At 38.0% G+C, this 24377-nt stretch overlaps 1 protein-coding gene across 1 annotated transcript; it reads left to right on the top strand.

Annotated features, from left to right (window-relative positions):
• Positions 1-1152: 1152 nt before the first annotated feature.
• LOC149005815 (Vps51/Vps67 family (components of vesicular transport) protein) lies at positions 1153-23317 on the top strand. The gene is made up of 6 exons (XM_089167837.1): positions 1153-3393; positions 9370-9564; positions 9778-10055; positions 12102-12278; positions 12923-13100; positions 21407-23317. The coding sequence occupies exons 1-6, from the start codon at positions 1216-1218 to the stop codon at positions 21566-21568; spliced, it is 3168 nt and encodes a 1055-aa protein (XP_089023963.1). The 5' UTR covers positions 1153-1215; the 3' UTR covers positions 21569-23317.
• Positions 23318-24377: the final 1060 nt, after the last annotated feature.

Genomic DNA, 24377 nt, shown 5'->3' with positions numbered 1-24377 from the left:
ATCTTAAAAGTTTCTTCCTTTGAGTTTGTTTAAGTGTTGTGCTCTAGCTTTTTACCTCATTGAAAAGACTAGAATAACTACATCATCTTCTAGTTGGAGGTTGCTTAATCTTGGAGGTGGTGGTGCGAAGAACCCTTGGTAGTATGCATCAATTATCTTAAAGATAGCACTCAATGTGTGACTCAACCTCATTCATCGATGGTTCATTCGATTGCAACATCAAGCTTTCTAGATTGGCTAAGGATCTTCATTTTTCAATTGTATTGCAATTTCATTATTGTGTTTTATAGAATTTGTAATACAATTACTCCAACAACTTTCTAATGTAAGGAAAATAAATATTGTACCATTGAAGGTAGCCCAGTTGGTAATGACCGGAACCTCTTATCGAAGAGTTCACGGGTTGATGTTCCATGTGATATGTGTATATTTCCCACCCTTTAATATGGATAAAACTACCAATTCCAAAACCAAATTAATAAATAAACATTATTGAGGGTAGAATAGTAAAAATGGATTTTCAAGTTTTATTTTTGCTGCTAAAAAATAGATTTCCAAGTCTTAACAGTTCTAAATGGATTTTCCTGCTAAAAAATAGATTATCTTCACCTAGCGACCCCTACAGCCATACAACCACACTCACATAAGTGTAGGATCCACACCACCCTTGCCTGACATGAGCAAATCTAGATCCCCTCGAACCAACCTGCTTGTGCCCTCATCTTCCTTAGTTCACAAAGGCCTGACATGGGGCTGTCATGTCGGGCCTTATGTGAGAGGGAAAGGATGGGGGCACAGGTAGGTCGAGTAAAAATGTGAAATGGATATTCACTCAACACCATGCAGGAACCCTGGCAGTGTTGGACTTACACTTGTGCGAATGTAGCTCTATGAATGTGGGGCAAGCTAGGTGGAGAGGATTTTTATTCGAAATACATCTTATTTAGAGCGTTTCAGTATCTCCTCTTTGTGGGATTTTTGTTCGCACCTACATGGATATTTTTGTGGACTTTCAACGGTTAAGATTAGCACCAAATACTTTTTAATGTTTTGAAAATTACATTTATCAACCCCGCAAGATTCTAAATTTACAAAATGAGACCAAATTTTTTTTCTTCTTTTCTTCTCTCTCTTTCTTTATGAGATATGGGAGGCAATTGGGCTTATTTGCCATGTAAACGAAGGGAACTCGGATCCGAGTGAATCCACCATACCATGAGAGTACCTTCAAGGTCGAGCGAAGATGCATCGGTTGCAGGTTTCAAAGATGCTGAATCGCTGTTCAGGACAAAACCAATCTCCGAAATTCGCAATGTGGAGAAAGCTACGAAGAAGGAGATCGAAGAGAAGAAGGAAGAGCTTCGACAACTTGTTGGTAATAGATACCGAGATCTCATTGATTCTGCAGATTCCATTGTCCAGATGAAATCTTCTTGTGAATTTATCTCTGCTAACATTACAACGATCGGTGAAGGAATTCGTTCACTCTCGGCAGCCTCCATTTCTGGATCTCCCAAATTGAGTCCTGATCCTTCTAGGCTTCGGATCTATGGTGTCGCTAGTCGTGTCAAGTACCTTGTCGACACACCGGAGAACATTTGGGGTTGTCTTGACGAGTCAATGTTTGTGGAGGCTGCCAACAGGTATCTTAGGGCCAGAGAGGTTCACGAGCTGTTAGTGAGCAGACGTTCTGACAACGATTTCTTGTCCAATTTTCCTCTGCTTCAACACCAATGGCAGATCGTTGAGAGCTTCAAGGTCCAGATTTCACAAAGGAGTCGGGAGAGGTTGATGGATCGGGGGCTTGGCACCGTTTCCTATGTGGACGCACTGGCTGCCGTTGCTGTCATTGACGAGCTGGATCCCAAGCAGGTTTTGAAATTGTTTCTGGAATCAAGGAGGTCATGGATATCTCAGAAACTATCTACCAGTGGATCTGGAAATTGTGACTATGGTAATGTTATCTCCGTCTACTGTGATGTTTTAAGAATCATTCAGCTTAGTCTAGGACAAGTTGGAGAGTTATTTCTACAGGTCTTGAATGACATGCCTTTATTTTACAAGACCATCCTGAGTACCCCTCCAAGTTCGCAACTTTTTGGGGGAATCCCGAATCCAGAGGATGAGGTTAGGTTATGGAAACAATTCAGAGAGAGATTAGAGGCTGCCATGTTTATGCTTGATAGAGATTTCATTGCTCAAACTTGTTCCAATTGGTTGAACAACTGTGGGGAAGAGATTGTTAGGTTGATAAATGGAAAGTTTTTGATTGATATAATCATGAGCGGAAAGGAGCTTGCCTCAGCCGAGTTGGAAATCCGCAAGACATTGGATAGTCCAGAAGCATTGGAGGGGAGTTTAGAATGGCTGAGGAGTGTTTTTGGTTCTGAGATTGAGTCACCCTGGAAGAGTGTTTGGGAGCTTCTTATAGGAAATGAGGAAAACCTATGGGATGAGATTTTTGAGAATGCTTTTGTGCGGAGGATGGAAAGGATTATTGACTTGGGGTTTGAAGATTTGAACAGAGTTATCAATGTGAGAGACTCGGTTAGGGAAATTGTAGCAAGTAATGGAAACCAGATTGATTTCCAGGCATACTTGAACAGACCTTCCGCTGGTGGTGGTGTGTGGTTCTCAGAGCCAAAAGTTAAAAAGACTGGCGTCGGATCTGACTTCAAGGCCATGAAGGAAGAGTATGACTTCCGAAGTTATTTAAACAACTATCTTGGACCTGAAGTTAGCCGAATCAGGGATGCCATTGACAATAAATGCCAGAGTGTGTTGGAAGACCTCCTGTGTTTCTTAGAATCTCCCAAGGCAACTATGAGGTTGAAGGAACTAGCTCCATATTTACAAAATAAGTGCTATGGAAGTGTATTGATTATACTAAAGGGACTTGAAAATGAGCTTGAATACTTATCTACTGCCCTGGACAATGATCAAAAGGAGAAAGACATTGAGCTGCCAGCTGTAGTTGTGGAGAGATCTTTGTTCATTGGACGACTCTTATTTGCATTGCAAAATCACTCCAGTTATGTACCACTGATATTGGGTTCTCCAAGGTTATGGATGAAAGATACTGCTGCTATGGTGTTTGATAAGTTACCATCAAAGCTGAGGCACACCAGTTCGTCCCTTGATTCTCCTATCCGAGGCAACAGCAGAAAACAAAGTCTTGATAGCCCTAGAAGACAAACTTCTCTGGTTGCTTCAGCCTTGTTTGGAATGAATGATAATTACAGTCCCAGACTTGAAGAACTGAGCAGAGTTTCACAAGATCTTAGCATTAGGGCCCACAGCATCTGGATATCTTGGGTATCCAGTGAGCTTGCTGTTATCCTATCCCAGGATCTTAAAAGAGATGATGCATTATCAGCAACGACATCCTTGAGAGTATGTGTCTTGTGCTTCCAATCGTTGACATTGTTGTTTTTAAAGTTTCCTTTCAAAGTTTGTTATCTTGTTTGTTTTGTTATGCATTTATTCATTCACCTTGGAAGAGGATGAAGTTAACTTAGTAATACAGTAAACGTAGGCATATACATATTTATTCTTGTTTTTGTTGAAAGAGCTACTTTCTCCTCTATAGTTGAACTCCTTGTATTCTGCCAAGATTCTAGATTTCTTTCTCGAGGGCAATCTTACCCTTGAGAAACAGCAAGATCTTGCTTGAGTTGGCTGGATCTTGCTTGAGATCTGGTGTTTTTCCTTGGCCAACTTGAGGGCCTGGATTGGGGTTTTTAGGGGGTCAGGTTGTGGTCAAAATTGGTATTTATCCTATTTAGGCCTTATCAACACACTGGTGGCCTTAGATTTTGGAGAGAACAACCCTAAGTATGTGTTCTTGCTCAACCCTAAGTTTGAAACAGAAATGAACATGCAAGGTTATAAAACATGAAATATAGAACCATTAGCACATATAAATGCGAAAGTGATAAGATACATCAAATAACTTAATTGCTAAGAGAAATCCATCCATATGAGTACAGTAGAATATCACATTCTTGACTCTCAAAAATACAATAATACAACCATCATAAGTTCATAACAGAAGTGTTGGTTATGGCTCATGCTTCACATTTTGTTGCCGATGACCCTCCCCCCGACGCACTTGGGGTCCTCTACCCAATGGTGAGTGCAAGGGCCGATGCCCCAAGCCTAACCTTATATCACTTTGGCCTTGGGATTTCCTTTGCAGTTTGGGCTTGGGCCCATGAATAGATGTTGTGGCTTAGGGAAGCTGTTTGTGAGAAGAGGTGAAAATCCAGAAAAGAAGTGGAAAAAAAAGGAACTTGGGAAGTTGTCGCTGAGATGGTAGGCGAGAAGCAGCGAGACAGATTGAGATCTTGATCAGTCTCGCCTGGAATTAAGCATTTCAAATGATAAGTGGACTGAGATCTCAGGTTCAATTGAGATCTTGGTTGAGATTTTGCATTTCGTGCAACTCGACTGAGATCTTGTTTTGAGCCTCCAAAAAAGTGAGATCTCGCGAGATCTTGAACCTTGTATTCCACAAAAATGATTAAGTCAATTAATTTAGTCCATTATATAGTTTTTTAAAGATTAATGACTGTGCTTGCATATATGGTTCAGAAAAGGGCATATTGTGGTGCAAGTCTCACTATTGCAAGAGAAGAGATGGACTGCAGTTGGTCCTAACCTTCAGAATTTGTCGTTTGGTTGTTCAATGTGAACATTCTTAAACTTGAGTTCTCATGTAGAGACTCGGTAATCATAACTCATCATGCAGTGTAAAATTGTTCTTATAGCCATGTATTTTATTTTCTGTATATGGTTTTCAGGGGGAGACCACAGGCATGCATTGATAATATATATAATATAAAACTAATGTAGTATTGATAAACTTCTATTATATGTTTGTGTTAAACGTAGAAGTCATGAATGCTATGTGATATAACTATGCTAGTGATGGCCTGATATTGAAAACAACATATAATATAAACTTATCCATTGAAATATTGAAAAAACAAAACAATAAATGTAAATCAACATAAACCTGTGAAGTGTTATCTACTGTGTTTTCACCTTGGAACAAAGAGAGAGAGAGCCTGTATGCCTAGTATTGCTTAGGTGACGTCTTGACAACTTTCTTTCTATGTCAGAAGCATCTGAGTACATCACATCTTGTTCTGTTCAGAAGGCTTTTCTAATTATTTTTTGATGTATTGGGATGACTACTCAAGTAACTTTATGCTGGCAATCAGATGAAATCCATTTCATTAAAATTTTAGATCATGATAATGTGACGGAGATGCTTCAACATGTCAATTTTGAATGACATCATCCTTTCTTGGAATAATAAAACCTTGAACATTGAGGCATGGTGGTACTACAAATCTTATATGGGTTGCTCTTGTGATGTAGTCTCAAGTGAATGAGGGCTAGTTCTTCCCGGATCTTATCAAACCAACGTTAGCTTTAGGTTTAAGTCAGGATTTTGAGGGTTTTCCACCAAAACTTATTGGTGCCTTAGTTTAGGGTCAAAACTGAATTCTAAATTAGGTGCCATTTATGGGACTAGGATGCTGTTTCTGAATATTTCAGGTACCCAAAAGCTGGTTTGTTTCCCTCTGAATGCTGTACTTAGGGTTTAGGGTAGGGTTTGGGAACCTAGGCAGTCTAGGATCTACAGAGAAATGACAAAGTGTTTGAATGGGGTAGGGTTTTCAAAACAGATAATCAAAAGGGGAAGGGGAATGGGAGAAGTGCTGACTTGTTACTTACCTGTAACATAAGCCTTATTATGGGGTTGATGGAGATGGAAAGAAGTGGAGACCATGGTGGGAGATCTCGCCAAGACCTTGCGAGATATCTCGTTTTTTTTACATAGGCGAGACGAGATGGAGGTCGAGAGCAGAGAGTTGGGATATCTTGCTCAATATCTCGCCATATCTCATCATATCTCGCCCTGAATCTCGCTGGAACTCTCAATTTTTACCTTTTTTGTGGATTTCGGCTGGATTTTCACTTGCAACTACTCTTAGCATATCTACAACATTGAAGGAAGAGAAGTCATTCTCTTCTTGTCTTATGAACTTATGATTTAATGACTTGTATAGAACTTCTAATGATTGTATAATTTATTATTCTATTCTTGAAAATTGAGATTGTGATACTCATATGGATGGAATTTAGATAACATTTAGGTTATTTGATGCATTTGATACACTTGCTCTTCATTTATATGCCTTAAAGGTTCTATATTACATGTTGTATAACCTTGCATTCCTTAATCCTACAACATTTCGGTTTCACACTATGGGTAGACTTAGAAATCACACATAGGGTTGTTTTCTGTCAAATCCAAGGCCACAAGCACTACTAAAAGGGAACCCTTCAATTGGAAATCATAGGTTGCTTGCTTGACCACATGTAACCACTGATGAGAAGCTCTACCAACACTTGGCCCTTAGGCCCTTAGGCAGCAACACTCTCTTTATTAATTGTACTCTGAATTTTGTCCTTTGTTACATGGACAGGTCTTAGCCTTAAAAAGGGCTCTCCTAGTTGTGCTCAACATATCAATACAATTTCAAATAGGACTCTTTTAACTAAACTTAAAAGGCCTTTTCATATCTTAGACTGACTTAGACTCTTAAACTGAAATAAAACATTAGGAGAAAAAAAAAAACTATCTGGCCCTTATAACTTAAGTTGGGCAGGATTTACATCATTAGAAAAAAATAAACTAAAATAAAAACCTATTTCGTACTTAGCCTTAACTCTCAACTCATGGGCCCATAGAATTGGCCCATGGCCACATAAACCTGCTGAACAAAGGCCCAACACCCATATCTATGAACTCTAAGTTGATTTTAAAAGGTAGTTGGACAATTTGGTGCTTGACCTGCATCATCTTCCATCCATGGTTCACGTATTTGATTTCAGAGCCCAAGTCGGTCACCCAAAAAAAAAAGAGAGCATTGGATTGAGATCAAGAGAGATGTTGGCGAGTTGGCAAACTTCTTCTTGGTTGAATCAGAAATCCAGGTAGCGAGGGGAAGCATGCAATTGCTTAAAATTCCAAGATCTCATTCGGATACCAAGATGTCATCCTAGATATAAACTTGTATTCTTGAATCCAATCTCTGCTTGGAATAAAAAGGGGAAATATTGGGAGTTCTCAATCCATGTTTCCATAACAACAACAACAGTAAACCTTGTCCCAACTAAATTGAGTCGGCCACATGGATTCTTGCCTTCCAATTAGTTTTGTTTGAGGCCATGCTAAATACAAGGCCTAAGTTATGCATATCCTTTCTCACCACTTCTCTTAAGGATATCTTAGGTCTACCCCTAGCTCTTTTAGTCCCTTCAATCTAGATTCTATCACTTATCCGTACAGGGGCATTTATAGGTTTTTGTTGAACGTGGCCATGCCACCTCAAACGACTTTCTCGAAGCTTATCACTTATGGGAGCAACTCCTAAACCAACTCTAATATGATCATTCCTTATCTTATCCTTTCTAGTTTTGCCATTCATCCATCTTAGCATCCTCATTTTTGCTACACTGAGTTTATCTATATAATTTTTTTAACAGCCTAACACTCTGCATCGTACATCATAGCTGGTCGAACAACAATCCTATAAAAAATTTCTTTAAGCTTTAATGGAATACGCCGATCACACAAGACCCTAGATGCAACTCTCCAATTCATCCACCCTATTTTAATTCTTTGGGAAACATTATCCCCTATATCGCCTCTTTTATTTATGATTGAACTTAGGTACTTAAAACAATCACTCTGAGGAATCTCCTTATCGTCAAGTATCACCACCTCATCGTCTACCCGATCATGACTAAAGTTACAAGTTAGATATTCTGTCTTCGTTCTATTTAGTTTAAAGCCTCTTGATACCAAAGTTTCTCTCCATGATTCTAATTTGGTATTAATCCCCACTTAAGTTTCATCTATCAACACAATATCATCAACAAAAAGCATACACCAAGGGACCTCATCTTGAATGTCTTTGGTTAATTGATACATTACTAGTGCAAATAGGTATGGGCTTAAAGTTGATCATTGATGTAGTCCAACTGTAATTGGGAATTTATTACTTTGTCCCTCCATTGTTCTTACACTTGTCACCGAACCATCATACTATGTCTACATATTTACTTGCAACACTTCTTTTCTCTAGTACTTGCCAAATTAATGCACTAAGAACTCTATCATAAGCTTTTTCTAGGTCAATAAATACCATATGAAGGTCTTTCCTACATTCTCTATACCTTTTCATAAGTCTCCTAATTAGGTAGATAGCCTCAGTTGTGGATCTTCCTGGCATAAACCACTGGTTCTCCATAATTGTAGTTAAGTGCCTCAAACGGGTTTCAATTACTCTCTCCCATAATTTCATAGTATGGCTCATCAGTTTAATGCTTCTTTAGTTATTACAGCTTTGAATATCTCCTTTATTTTTGTAAATTGGAACCACAATGTTTCCATCTTGATACTTATTTTTTTGGATTAGTCTTTTAAACTCTTGGATTAATAGCGTGCATCATGATCTGATTTGATGACTAGAATGAAATATGTATATCAAAGAAGTTTTCTAAAATTACACAAGACTTGAAAGTGCTCTTAATAAACAGATATTATCTTGATAAAAATGTGCAATTTGAAATATGCAGGCATCTGGATGTGACCTTGCAAACAGAGCAATTAATCTGCTGGCAATATGAATACTTGCATTATAAGTTATTCTTATTGCTTCACTTTTGAGGGTCCCAGCCTATTTGGGCCATAGATAATGATGCCATAGTGGTGATGCTTTACTGTTGCTTGAGAAACTCAAACTGCTTGATATGTTACTGAGTTGGTTGTCTCTGTCCATAAGAGGCAGTGTACTAGGAGGAAATGTTGATTCTTTTGTATGTCGAGAGCTGTATTTTTGCACTTCTTTCTTCTGTTTAAAGAATAAAGTTCTTCATATGTTAAAGAGTATGTTGTTCTTTATAAATAAAACAAGGATCATGTTGACTCCAAAACGAAGAAGCTGACTCAGCATATAAATTACAGCATATATGTGATCTGTATAACAGATAACTTTGCTGTCTCTATCATAATTTTCTTATACATTTTGAAATGATCTTCTGATGGATATCCTAAATGGGAAAGATTGGTGTGTGTATATGATGATTTCTGTTCTATTCTTTCATATTCAGCATGTTTATCATGAGTTGATTGACTGTCAACCGTGTCTGGTGTTTGGTGCCTCTGTGTTATATGCATATGATACAGTTTTTACTATAGTTTGTTGTGTTGTTTTAACTTTCACATTATGTTTTTTTATATCTTCCCAAGGACATTTATTTCAATCATACTGTTGATTTTTCTGCCAGGGCTGGGAAGAAATTGTTATAAAGCATGATCATGCTAATGAGGGTCAGCCGGAGATGAAAATATCACTGCCTTCCATGCAGTCTCTCTATGTCATTTCTTTTCTTTTCCAAGCATGTGAAGAAATTCATCGAGTTGGAGGTCACGTAGTTGACAAACTAATGCTTCAAAACTTTTCTCTGAGACTTTTGGAAAAGGTAAACATATCTTCTTATCTCAAAGAGATTACTTAGCACTCTAAAGTCATTATATCTGCATGCAATTTTGATAGAGAACTGTACCTATCTTCAGCGTAGTTTTGTTGTATTAAATTTATATCTTCCATTAACAATGTACTGCCTAGATAGTGGATATGTAACTCTAAAATATTCCCTGGTATTCATGTGCTACCATGATCTAAATTTTTGTAGGTGGTTGATGTGTATGAGGACTTCCTTTCAACGTTACAGTCTCACAGACCTCGGGTGTCGGAGAAAGGAATTCTGCAAATGCTGTTGGACTTAAGATTTACTGCTGATATTTTATGTTCAGGTGATCCCAACATGAAGGAGTTTTCAAAAACTTCAAAGTCAAAGAACCCTTTGAGACAGAAGCTGGATGCAAACCAGCCAAACTCCGCCATCAGAGAACGTGTCATTGGCTTGATCAATTCCCTTTCTCAGATGCTTGATCCAATAGATTGGCTTACGTGAGTTTCATTTTATATAACCTTTTGGATCCTAAAAGTGCATTTCCTTATCATCATCATTTTCTTCATTTTCTTATATAATACGTATAATTAGACTCTCAAAAACTTCTAAGTTTAAGACCCCTTTGAGGCAGAAGCTGGACGCAAACCAGCCAAAGTCCATTTGAGAATAAGTCATGGGCTTGATTAATTATCTCTCTCAATTGTAGATTAGTGATGTAGATAAAATACAATTGAGCTTATTTTAACGGAAATAAGCTTTGTTTTGGAAAGCTACATGTGGTGCCTTAATGACATTGATCTAAAGTGTTTTGAAAGGAGCCAGTTTAATATGGATGGATCATGGGTGCTAGGCCTACAAAATTAGTAAACTTGGTATTTTAATTGTTATTAAGGGTTTTAGTTAAGTGGGATTGGGATTCTAGTCATTCTACATTTCCACTTCTGTTTTGAGGCTGTTTCCTAGTCAGTTTATGTTACCTTATTGGTTAAACAATTGGTTTAGTCCTTTCCTTTTGTGTTTGAGTCTTCTATATGAGTTTGAAAGAGGACTCAGCCTTTTATATGGAATTTATTAATGAATGAAGATGGCTTTTTACTGCTTTTTCTTGTGGGACTCAGAATCTCATTGTTGGATTCAGTATTCTATTAGTGAGATTACAAGTTCCAGCAGCACTAGGGGAGAATTCTGGCTTTATCCTCATATTCTATTCTTGTTCTAAACTTCTAATTTTCTTATTCCTTCAAGTTCCAGCAGCACTATGGGAGAAGTCTGGCTATATCCTCATATCCTATTCTTGTTCTAATTTTCTAATTCCTTCTTCGACTCCAAATATGAAGCATACCTTTTTTCTTTTTTAAATTTGTATCTTCATACCAATTAGTTGCTGAACCTGTTAATAGTCAATGGTCTGAAATTGCTACTTTCTTGTCTGAATTCCAGTATTGATCTAGTACTTATCTTTGCATTAAATTCAGTTTTCCATCTCTATCAAGGAATTTCTTGGGACTAATTTTTAACAATTGAAATTAAAAGACTTCACATTAGGCTTTTGATTTGTGGGTGTCTAATATAACGTGCCTGTCTTATAAGCCCAAAAGTTTGGATTTAATGGGGATGTATAGATAAGATTCTTTGGGCTCCATGTGCCATTAAGTATGTTAATTCAATCTGGCAAGAGTCCTTCGTAGTTTAGTTTTTTGAGTCAATGTTTAAGTCAGTTTCCTTTTAGTCAACTTCCTTTTTTGATCTGTTTTTACTTTCTGTTTCTTAGAAGATTTAGGTTAGACAAGGTCCATGTTGAGTTGCTATTTGGATTGTTTCTATTTTGTTAAAGGACCAATAAACCTGGTTCCAGGAACTTAATATCTAAAAATTTATATTTTGGATTCCTTTGTCCTGAAGTTTAGGAATTCTGTGTGTTTCTAATCTTTGAGTTGTTATGAATAGAAATTTGAGGCATTAGTTAGTCTATAAACTGGTTTTCTGATATGCTATCTAATTGGATGATTTGATGATGAAATCTGTTTAGGTTTAGTTCTATTTTGAGGCAGAAGTTGGTGTACCCTTTCACTCTCTCTTCTCTGCTGTCTCTCCCTTCTTTTTCTTCTGAATTACCATTCATGGGTACTTGTTATAGCCTTGGGACAGCTTCATATCTTCTCTTCTTCTTTTTTCCCCTCTTTACTTCTTCTTTTGCTCTTACTAGTTAATCCTCCCTTGCCTGCAATATATTTAGCATGTATCCCTGTTTATCAACTTAAAAAAAAAAATGCTTCATTTGATTGATTGATTTGCACTATTTGATATTTCATATTGTGACATTTATGACCTATGAATGGGATTATTTTGTTTGAGGTCATTTTATCTATTAGTGTTTGTTAAATTCACCCACGCAGTGGAGTCTCCTCCCACTGGGGTGCTTGAATGTAGGAAGTTGGAAACTATTCCCATCATATCTTTGTAAATCATTTTTATGAAGTGGTAATGAATTTTCTTTTCATGTCATTTAGTAAGCCCTTAATTTAAAACTGTATGTGCTGCAGGTACGAACCATACCTTTGGGAGAATGTGAAGCGTTCTTACCTTAGACATGCTGTCCTTTTTGGTTTCTTTGTACAACTTAATCGAGTGCATACTGGTACAATGCAGAAATCTTCCTCCACCGACTCGAACATAATGAGATGTTCTACAGTTCCGCGGTTTAAGTACCTTCCAATCAGGTTAGTTTCTTTTTTCTGTTTACAGACGCATGTGGTATTGCATTTGTTGTTTTTATTTAATCGTTCAAAAACATTTTCTTATTTCTTTTCTCATTTTTCCTATAGTTGAGTGCCATGTTCTATTTCATTGGGCTGAATCTTGCAAGAGCTCAAATGAATCCCTCAAGCTCCTGAACTGCAGCACCCAATTTCTGTCCTTTATTCTTGTTTTTCTGTTTTCATTGGTTAGAGTGGTTTGATGGTATCGGTGATTCTTTACCCCCTCCACTAGGATTTCTTTTTCTTCTCAATATCTTTTCCAGCTTGTTATATTCATTTCAAAATTTTTGGTGCCCTTTTTTTAATTTTGTATACCAGATACTCTGCATCTGCTTTCATCTATCTTCTTCTTCCTTTTTTTTTTCTTTGTTTTGGTGGGGGGGGGGGGGTAACATAATTTTCTGTTTTTACTTTTGCTATTGCTACCTTTACTTAATAGTTATTCTTTTATTCATATTTTCTGGAAGGGTACCTAATGCTTATCAGTTGGCATCTGTCTTCAAGATTCTGTCTATCTTTTGATAATTATGTGTACCTAATCCTTCTATTTTCATGCTACTCAATGGTTTCTAATTGTCTCTACTTTCCTCATAATGATTGTTCAGCGCACCAGCACTGTCTTCAAGAGGGACATCAAAATCATCTGTTCCAATGAACGCTGTAGATGTTGCATCCCGAAGCTCTTGGAAGACAATTTCGAGTGGAGAACTTTCTCCAAAGCTTGATTTTGATGACAACTCAAGTTTTGGGGTTGCTACACCGTTTCTGAAATCTTTTATGCAGGTAAAGGCCTTATATGTTCATTTATGAAAGTTTTGTTCTCTTGGTACTTTTGTCTTCTTTTAATTAATAATTTAGGTTATTTTTGTGAAAGTATTATTTCCACAGCAATGAAAATGGCCATTACTGGTGGACCTTTTGTGCCACGAGTCAGCTCAATTGGCACTGAGATGTCAGCAGCTGTCCACATATTTGTATTCATTTTAGATTTTAGCGCCTCCAATTGTGGGCTTCAGTTTTTGTTATGAAGCAGGTTAATAGGCACCAAGTTATGTGCTGCATACGTGTTCACATGTTTGTATCTTTGTATTGCATTTTACCCAATTGGTAATGCCACATGGAGGAACCAAGCTTCACAGAGCTGGAGAATGTCCATAATTTTGACAGACATTGGCTAGGTGTAAACATTAGAGGAATCTCACTATATGGTGGGCATACGTTAATATGTGCTGTGAAATAACTGACCTACATGTCTATTGATTAGCATTGTCAAATCAGCCATTGATGTGGAAGAAAACATTTAACGCCTGGATTAAGAATTTAAAACTTGCATCATTGTGTAGTGAAATGATCTAGTAAGTGGTAAGTTTAGGGGCGTTTGGCCGCAACGCCAGGGATCGCGGGAATAGGCGAGAATCAACGAAAAAACATTTGGACCCCGAGGAAAGAAACGCGAGCACCAGGGACAGGGAAACAATAAGGGGGAAGCGGGCCCCCGAGGGGTCCGGATCAGTTTGTGTAAAGGGTTCGATGTCTTGAAGAATCCGGTCCGCCACGTCGTGAACCAAACGATTTATTTTATTGGAGTCTGATTCCCGGATGCCATCCACGCCCCCTTAGAATTCTGGCGTATTGTTAATTGATGAATTGCCAATTCTAGGTGTGAAACCTGTTTTAAGGACAACCTGGGAGTTACGTAGTAATTTTTTATACATGTCAGTGGAGTTGGAAGTTGACAGTGTTATTATTGTTTTCTCATTATAATTTGCCCCCATTCTTTTGATTTCTTGGTTCATGGCTTTTTTTTTTTTTTTTGGGGGGGGGGGGGGGCACGGTTGGGGGCCTACCTTACATATCTGCCCAGTTGGTGTTTAGCTACTAACTACCAAAAAACTACCATTACCAGAGAATCTACAACTACCAGAAGGGCCATAATTTCCCAGTAATGCAGCCCGGAGAAGTCAATCCCTTGACCTCCTGGGTATGCAATCAGCTGGAATGCCATCAACCAACCAAGCTAACGGTTGTTTGCAGTTTACCAAATTTCACTCCTGTAGAACCTCTTCCACTTGGGAAGAGGGTCTCTTCCTTGGCCATTTCCCCCTAGACATGTACATGAAAGACTTACACACATGTATGGCATAGAAACTGATTAAACACACTTTGACTTCATAAATGATTAGACATATTTTTTCATTGACTAATTTTTTGACAGAATTTAGGTAGTCAAGAAATTTAGAGTTGTTTTTTGATTGGTATCATTTAGTACCTGGTTCAATGTAGCCTGCAGCTCCTCCACACCGATGCAGTATTTCCTGTGGACTGGTCTAAACTTTATTTTGAATGTCCAGAATTAGAACCGGTATAATTCCGATCAAGTCTAATAGGATATTTAGGCTTTAAATTGGGTTGCTATTGTAGTCTTTTTATTCTTCAGAACTTTCAAAGACGAAGTGATAAAGGTGAAGAAGGTGCATCTCCAAACTCTATAAAGTGAATTTGAATCTTTACAACATCCGTAAGAAGTTGCAACTTTGGAAGGTTAAGCTTCCATCCTTTGCCGGGACAGTGGTCCTCATCCGTTCCGTACTCCAGTCCTCCTATCTCTACTGGTGTGAAATCTTCTCCATTCCCAAATCTACAATCCATGCTATGGAATCCTTATTCTGTGCCTTCCTTTGGAAAGGGCAGGAAGCCTCGTGCTTCATCCACCCGATCAATTGGTCTTCCATTTGGCCCCCTACCTCTGAAGGTGGCCTGAGAATCCGCCGGATCACTGGTGTTAACTTAGCTTGCCTCCTCAAACTTATTTGGAAAATTGCCACAAAGCATGATTCTATTTGGGTTAGGTGTGTCTATTCTTTCCATCTCCGATCTAATTCCCTCTAGACTACTCCTATGCCCTCCAACCTTTCTTGGGTTTGAAGGAAAATTCTCTTGCTACCCCCCCCTCCCATGCCATCTCTGCTTTCTCTACCTCCATCTCCTTTGGCTCCACCACCTCCTTCTGGCTTGATCCGTGGCATCCGTTGGGCATTCTCTATAACTTCTTTGGTCCTCACACTGTCTATGACACTCGTATACCTAAATCCACCCCCTTGTCAAGTTTCATCTCAAACGGGTCTTGGATTCCTACCCCCTCCCCATTCTCACACAAGTTTGGGAATCTCCCCCCCTCTAGCTCCACTAGAGACCTCATTACCTGGCTCCCTTCCCCCTCCAAAACCTTTTCCACCTCATCCGCCTAAAACCTCCTCAAATCCCATAACCTTAAGCCCCCCTAGCCCCCATTGGTTTGGTTCAAAAGCTACATTCCCCGTCACTCCCTAACCCTTTGGAGGGCCCTCAACCATGCCCTCCCCACCCAATCCTTCCTTATTGACCGCCACATCCCTGCTAACCCCAATTGCATCCTATGTTGGAACGGTATGGAGAACCTTGAGCACCTTTTTTTTTCTTGCCTCTTCTCCAGATTTATTTGGGGAAAAGCCCTAGCTTCCATTTGGCCCCTTGTAAGGCGATCCTATGGGTTTTTTTGAGATTGTTCATGGATTTTGAGAAACTTTTCAAGTTCTTCCATTTGCGATCGGATTGCTAAGTTAGTTTATTGTGCCTTGATCCATCACCTATGGTGTGAGCGCAATCTTCGGAGATGGACATCCAAATCCCGCTATATAAACAGATTTGGAACGCCATCTATTTTGATGTATCTTCTAGAGTCTAGACTGTTAGCTATTCTCCATCCCCATGTTGATGATACCCCAAGGAACAGGCTTATTGTTGTTTCTTGGGGTCTCAATTCTCCTTTTCGGACTTCTGCTTAAAGGCCTTGTTCTCTTGTTTCCTTTCGTTTAATATATTTATTTATTCATCCTCGCCAAAAAAAAAGTTTTGACTCAACGTCCGATTATTATCCAAGAGTCTTGGCAATTGTAAATCAATTAACAAGGAATGGTGAAAATTAGAAGACATCTAGGTGATTGAAAAAATTCTTCATTCTTTGGATGCAAAGTTTGACTATATTTGTTATGGCTATTGAAGAATCCAAAGATTTAGATTCTATGACTATTGATCAACTCGTGGGTTCATTACAAACCCATGAAAAAAGATTTGACAAGAAGGAACAAGAGCCATCGAGCAGGTTCTACAAACCGAGCTTGACTTCAAGGAGAAAGAAGAGAAGCAAAGCAATGAATAAAGCTAAAGGGGACGAGGACATGGTAGTTACTGTGGAAAGAGGAGGAAGAGATGGCCAAATCTCATACAATAATGAAGGCGTCAACATTACCAATCTACAAGAGGTCATGGAAGAGGAAGTTATTTAAGCCAAAATTGGAAGGCAAAGGTGATATCAACCCAACTCTAGGATCAGGGTTTCTAGAATAATTTCCATAGAATTAAGGGTTCACCCAGAATCTTCCAGCAAAATAATGAGATGATGTAAGGAAACAAGGTGATCCTGAGACTATTATGGGATGTACCAAAATAATGGGGAATAAACAATAGAGATGGGGATCAAAATAGGAATGGGATAAATTGGAAAAGGGAAAAATTAGGGTTTTATACAAATCCAAGATGGGATCTTTACTTGATAGTAGGATATCAAAATAATACTAGGGAAGATGGGAAAGGTAAAGGAAACCTGCCATTGGAGTTTGGAGGGGTCTAGGAAATTCTTGGGCAATCTTGAATCTTTCTTTCTTTCTTTTTTGTTTTTTCCCTGCCTTTTTTCTTTGTGCTTTTCTTTTCTGCCACAAGAAATAAGAGACAGAGAGAGGGCCGAATGAAGAAATAGAAGGGGAGGGGTGCCAGGGTGTAGGGGAGGGTGGGGTAGGGGAAGAGGAAGGAATCTAGGTGTCATAGGGGGGCTGGGAATGTTGCTGGCCAGGTGTGACAGCAGGGGTGGGGTAAGGTTTCTTGGCTGCTGCAGGGGTGTGGGAGGGGTGGGAGAAGCTTGCGCAAGAAAGAGGGAATCAGGGGGGAGGGTTCTTGATTGGATCATAGGGTAGGGGAGGGCTCTTGGGTGCTGTACTTGTTAGGGCTGCTGCTGGTTGTCAATGGCTGCTGGAAATTGTTGATGGCTGTAGAGAGATGCAAGAACTTGAAGAACCTTGAAGAAAGATGCTGAATATTTAAGGACTTACTTAAAAAACCACAGTCCTCAATAACTTTTTATTCAATAATCAGATTTTAACTTACAAAAATAGAGTAGGCCTTAATTTATAGCTTACTAAAAAAAACTCAACGCTAAGTGAGATTACTTTATAGATTAGGATCCCACCATGGTAATCACAACCATTGAACTAAAAATTAAAAAAATCTAAGGGTCCCTAATGGACACATGCTGAAATAAAAGTCTAAACAACTTGAAACTCTATTAAGCACATGCTAAATTCTATTTAATTAGAACTCTAATTGACACGTGCTAGAGTTTAAAAGAACTAAGGACTCAACTGCTAACTCAAATCAAGATTTCTTAACCAAACTGGCTCTAGAATTAAGCTAGAATTAAATTCCAGCAACTAAATAGGGCTGAAAATGCCCAAAATACCTCCCTAGAGGTTTCGGCCAGCCTAGGGAGGCTTCTTAGGAGCATCTTGTGGGCCCCACTTAGGGTTTTCGGCCACGAGGCAATTTCGTGTTCACATCAATAGGTATGAGAAATCTCAAGTCAGGCGTTATAATTGCAAGAAGGTCACTATTATTTGGGATGTAGATATGCTACTAACAACTTTGAAGAGGGAGCTAATTCTGTTGAAAAGGAAAGAAGATGAAGAATCCACTTTATTGTTGGATATAAAGGAGATGAGGGCGGAGAAAGCAATATTTGGTATCTTGATACTTGGGGAAGCTATCACATGTGTGGAAACAAGAACATGTTTGTGGAAGTTGATGAATCAGTAAGTGGCAATGTTACTTTTGGGGATGCTTCCACAATTCCGATGAAGGGAAGAGGTAAGATTTTGGCTAGCTTAAAAAATGGAAGGCATTAATCTATTTCTAATGTCTATTATGTGCCTGACATGAAAAGTAATATATTAAGCTTGGGGCAACTCTTAGAAAAAGGTTATGATATTTATATAAAAATATCATAGTCTTTCTATATGAAATTGAAGTAACAATTTGATGGTTAAAGTGCCAATGACAAGAAATAAAATGTTCTTGTTGAACATTCAAAATGATGTGAAATGCCTAAAGTCTTGTTTGGAATTTGAAAGACTTCTCTTGGTGTTGACATTTGAGATTTGGGCACTTAAATTTTGAAGCTTTGAAGTTGTTGAGTAAAAGAAAATGGTAAAAGGATTGCCTTCCATTAATCACTTGGACCAATTATGTGAAGGATGTTTTTTTGGCAAGTATCCTAGTATAAGCTTTCCAAATGGAGCTAGTTTAAGGGCAATGGATTTTTCTACACCCTTCTAAAAAATCTTCTACACTATTCTTAGATATTCTTTCCTCTCCTTCATGAGATATATTTCTACAAACTTCTAGTGGTCTCTTTTAGAGTTGCAATCTCTCAGCAATGGCTTAGGTGCTTAATGGAGAAGCTCAACATGTCACAACAAGAAACAACTGATTTTGTGGATGATAAATCAGCAATTGCTTTAGCATAGATCTAGTCTTTTGATCAAAGCAAGTGTATTAACGGAAGATATCACTTCATTCGAGTAAGCATTGTTCAAGGAGAACTACAATTGAAGCATGTGAGGACTTTAAATCAAATGGCTGACATCTTCATAAAGCCTCTCAAGTTTGAAGATTTTCACAAACTGGATTCTCTTCTTGGAGTAATAAAAATTCAAGTTTAAGGGGGTGGATGTTGTAAATATGTAGACTTAAATTTGGGGCTTAATCATAATAGTTTTTGGTGTGGGTGTATTTGCAGTTATCTAGAATGCTGTAGAGATTCCAAGTCTAGAAAAGTCCATTGGAAGTGAGTAGAAAATTCTTATATAGTAATGAAGAAAACATCTAAGAATAATATAGAAGATTCTTTAGGAGGGTGCAGAAAGTTCTATTGCCTTTGAAGTAGCTTCTCTTGGAAAGCTTTTCTAGGATGCTTTCCTAGAAGATATCTTTCACTTCACATAATTGATCCAGATGTTAATAGAAGTCATTCCTTAGTAACTTCAGTGCTTCAAAGTTTAAGTGTCCAAATCTTACGTTTCAACACTGAGAGGAGTCTTTCAAACAAGCCTTTAGGCATTCCACGTCATTTTGTAGAATCTATTTCTTGTCATTGGCACTTTAGCAATCAAATGTTTATTTTGATTTGTTATAGAAAGACTATAAGTTTTCTGATGTGAACAAGGGTTCACCCCCTGCACAAAACCCTAGAGTGGGCCCCAAGGCCACTCCAAAGTGGCACACCTAGGGCTGGCCTAATCCTCTTAGAGGGGTATTTGCTCCATTCCAGCCCTAATTACTTGCTGGATTTAATTTTCAGGTTTCAAGAGTCTTGATTAGTTAGAAATCATGTTTGAGCTAAATATGAGTTCTTGAGTCTTGTAGTCTTTATTTACAAGAAGGTTCCTTATCTTATTGTTGGTCTAGAGTCTTGGAGGAATCTATTTTCAAGAAGATTCCATTAGATGTTTTAAGTGTTTATTTGGATGGATGAGATAATTTAAGGAAAAGGAGTCTGTCCCACTTAGATTGGATTCTTTAGCAGGCTATAAATAAGCCTAGTCTTTCACTGTATTTTTCAAGTCTAATTATTTGAAAAAGAATTGATTAAGGATCATGGCCTTGTTGAGGGGGCCATGGTTGAGTCAAGAATTGAGAGTCTTATTTGGTGTTTTGCTAATGATGGATTATTGTTGAATTTGTAGAAACATCAACTTAGGGTTTGGTGTTCAAAATTCAATAAACAGAATCTTGGCTGGAACCTAGGGTTCTGACTGAGCAGAATTGAACCAAGTTTGAACAGTTTTAAGATAATAGGGGGAGTATATCCATCAGATTCGTAAAGAAATCTGACGGTAGTTTGGGCCATGGAAGTTTTAGCTTTGGGGGAGGAAGAATCAATATAAATATGGGCCAAAAAACTTATGGTTCAATTGTCTCATTTGAACTTTTGGGTTCCCAGGAAGACCCTGAGATGGAGCTTGATGAGGCTTTAATGGTTGGTTGCAGCTGCAAAGGAGATTTGAGTTCCTACAAGAGCAGGGGAGTATTTGATCAAAATATGTGTTCTTTTTTATGGCAGGAATGACCTGTGGGTGATTTTGGTCTTGGATAATTGGAAAATCAAAAGTAAAAAACTGAAGTAGGTTTAACCTGAAGGCTAACGATACCCTTGAGTTTGCACGTAAATCCACCAACTATTAAGAGTCTTCAATAAAGATCAAACTTGGCAGCTTGGGGAACCTTGAAGAATTTGCTGTAGGGGAAAGGGAAACTGAATTGCTTTCACAAGGCTAAACAATAATTTGCAACTATTGCTTATCAAATCAAGGGTTAAATTGAGAAAATACATTCTAGACACTATGGCTGACATTACTTTCAAAGGTAAACAAGGACTCAGAAATAGAATTTCTGGTTTACAGATGAGAGATTGAGTGTCACCATGACAAGTCTCAAGAACCAAAAACATATATGGAACTTCGGAATTGGTGGTGTTATTCATACTGTGAAGTTATATATCTGTGATTCTCCAAGTTTGAATGCTGAAAGCTGAACCCTACTCTTATTTTGATGTCAAAGAATGAGTCATGTGGAGCAGATTTGACTAGGTCCTACTATATAGTTCCTTCAAAATAAGCTTTAAAATAGAGGAGGTGCTCTTGGAAAATGTGATGGAGACATAGTGATTCACATATTTGATGCTTATTGAGGAAAATAGCCTGTGCATGCAGATTGTAATAATTTTTTGGCAAAACCAATGTAGAACCATGAAAATGATCTAGCAGTAGGGCAACATGTGTTGTCATTGCAATTAGTTGTGATTGATGACAATTCGTACAAACTTGCACATGTTGTTACCTTGTTAAGGGTGATATTTTCCTGTTTCTTGGTTCAGGGAGCAATTGTTTTTCGGATTTTTTTTTTTAAATATGTCCAAATAGTAATTTTACTTGTAATTGCAGGTTGGTTCTAGATTTGGAGAACTGAGCTCCATGCTTTCTGATGCACAAGTTGGCAAGCTGAAAGACAGATCAGCCGCTGCCATGTTAACATTTGGAGATATTATACCCGTCCAAGCTGCAGGGCTTCTTTCCTCCTTTACAGCCGGAAGATCTGACACTTGATCATGGACATTCAAGTTCCCTTTTTTTTTTCAGTAGGCATATTTCCGTAATGTACTGAAGAAAATGGGAAATGATGGTTTTCTCCTTTGTCAGTGGAAGAGATCAGTTTGTATGACTCTCAACTGTTTTGAAGTTGATTAGGAAATGAGTTTGTGACTTCGTTTCCAACTGGTGTTACATATGGAGTAAAAGACACCAGGGTATCAACCAAGTGAACGAATTGACAGCCTTCTTTCCTGGATGGAAGATTTCACAAGATGGAGCACGCATGCAAATAATTTGGGAACTTGGTCGTGACAAGGTAAGATAACAAATCAATCCAGGAAACGAAGAAAAATTTCTCATGGACAGCTCTGTTAGGAGTCATCTGAGAGCTTTATCATCAAAACGTGGTCCTAAAATTATGAGGTTAGATCCACAATACTGTACCTTTTGTTGTTCATGTTCTTGCTTTATCTTAATCTTGATTTTTGGTTCCCTTTTATACATTTATACATGCTGATGTTCACCTTCAGAGACTCATATTAAACGGGTTGACAATGCAAGGAAATGTAATATTGAGCATCCCTTAAATGAAAACAGAATTTATAGAAGGCTTGGAGGACAAGAGAAAGGCAACATTTTTTTATGTAAATTTAATTTGTTCACAATTTTCTGTTGCCTTTATAGAGGGAGGGTGGCCAAAGATTTTTCTCAGGAACTTCTCTGGGTACTTATTTTGGTCCGGAAGAACAGTCACCCTACCCACAACAGGTGGTTATTAATAGAGGGATACTGATCTGGTAGAAGCCTCTTCATCTGCTCCATGACAGACTTGGTTGTTAGCAAATGTAATTTGTTTGTCATAATGGTTCTTCTCAAGGTTTTTGTTTGCAGAAAAAGAAAACAGAACTAAATATGGGTCCTATGATACATTTCGATTGGTTATCGAGAATTCAAGTCTTAGTTCTTGAGAAGATCATTGCAAGATTTGATTGGTTTTTTTTTGGTTCTTGCACCTGGGCAATGGCCCGTGCTTCCTGACTTAGAATACTCTGAAAGATATCATAGCAGGTGGATGCATGAGTCTGATTTTTTCTTGACTAATGCTTTCTCATTTTCTTCTAAATCATCTAATCTTTTCTTAGTTGATTTCTCAAGGTTGTGAAGTATTCTTCAATATCCTTCAATATCCTTCCGTTGAATTATATCTTCCGAATCATCCATTCGAGATACCTGCTCATTTAATGTCTTGCCTAGCTGTTCTAGCTTACAGGTTGCAGGTTCATAATCCATGAGATCTGTGGTTGATTCACTGATCTCTACAGCAAGCCTAGAACTGATCAATCTGTAAGATGCAACTAATTCAGTTCAGTACCTCAAGAAGAATGCCCATATTACCTCGAAAATATATGTATTTAATCAATCCCATATCTCTACCCCTAAAATTTTTTTACCCCTAGTAAAACAAAGTGAGTGGCAACACATGACCTTTCACACAGTTAGGAGCTCACAACTAATCATTTCAAAGAACTCAAAATTTTGAATTAGATTCATCATTCCATGCCTATTTGGTAATAGGCTAATAGCTAACGTTGAAAATGGCCATTAACGCGTTTGAACCCCGAAACAGTTCCTGAAATATTGATCTTTACCCAACAAGAAAAGCTCCAAAACTCATCCTAAACAATGCTTCGTCAACCTTGATCACAAAAACAATGAAAGGCACACTGACATGGGCCCAGAAAGGCCAAGCACAGACCCTGAAAACATTTTTTTTTTCTGAGAAAAGAAAGCTTCTATTTAAGCTACAAAACAGGTATACGAGTCTTTTAGACAAATTCTACCCAAAAAAAAAGTCTTTTAGAGATGCACCATTCCAAGTTTGGTGTGAGGTAGAATACATATATTTTGAAGGGCTAGGTTTCTAAACCAGATTAGCAGAGAATCATTAGGAAAAGGGTTAAAAATAGTAGATTGCACCCAATACAACAGTGCTACCAAAAGATTCGTTAGGTGGATGGGTCATAGTTTGCCTGAGGTTGTGGGGAGAAGATCCTCGACTTCTTGTCCATTACTCTAGATTTTAGAAACCTAGCCTTGTGAAAGTGTACTTGTTTTTTGTAAATAATGTTTTAAGCATTCTTTGTTCTCCTTAGTGAATTTTTTAAAATTTTTTTTTTATAGAGCTCCAAAATGAAAAGAACAATGTAAGATCGAAAAAAGTGGAGTTGTGTTGAGCCACTCTGGTGCTTATTTTTGGGTGGGGGAGGGGGTGGACCACTTGGGTGTGTCTTCTCTTTGTCCAGTAGCTTCCTTTGTAGTGATCTGATTATGTCCCCAGACAAGAATAGTGATATGTCACTTGCTGAAAGATTTTTTCCTTTTAACACATTCAAATTCCAACTTTTCTTGACAAGGTTTAGTACCTATACATATAATCTTTCATTAAATTTAAAAGTTTTGGTGCATTTCATTGTGTGACTCCACTATCATTAGAAAAAGTGAGATTGCAACACTTGAACAATGGAGGTAGTTAACCAGGACCCAAGTGGGGCAATTCCAAAGCATAGAGAGTATCAGATGGATGATGTAGACTGGAAATGCTCTAATCTGGCTGTTGAGAGGCATGAATGATTTAATAAATCAAGCTTTTAGGTAAAAGATAGTTGTGCTTCTCTTTCTCATTTTTATTTATTTATTTCTATTGTTTCTTTTTGAGATCGAGGTTTCAAACGATCTTATGTGTACCTTGATTACATCTTCAAAATAATTTTTTATATATAATTTAAATATAGAATGAAACTTCGCCCCTAACCCAAACAATATC

This window comes from Hakea prostrata, chromosome 9 (genome assembly GCF_041222555.1).
Source record: "Hakea prostrata isolate BN-2017 chromosome 9, UWA_Hpros_2, whole genome shotgun sequence".
Lineage (NCBI taxonomy): Eukaryota > Viridiplantae > Streptophyta > Magnoliopsida > Proteales > Proteaceae > Hakea > Hakea prostrata.
Note: the sequence above shows the minus strand (reverse complement) of the source record. Positions and strands in the feature narration are given on the sequence as shown.

What these genes read in the sequence shown, in the direction of transcription:
- LOC149005815 (XM_089167837.1), top strand. Translation starts at nt 1,216, where the DNA reads ATGAGAGTACCTTCAAGGTCGAGCGAAGATGCATCGGTTGCAGGTTTC. An exon ending in CTCTGAGACTTTTGGAAAAG is followed by an intron (nt 9,565 to 9,777) that starts GTAAACATATCT and finishes AAATTTTTGTAG; the next exon opens with GTGGTTGATGTGTATGAGGA. An exon ending in TTTAAGTACCTTCCAATCAG is followed by an intron (nt 12,279 to 12,922) that starts GTTAGTTTCTTT and finishes ATGATTGTTCAG; the next exon opens with CGCACCAGCACTGTCTTCAA.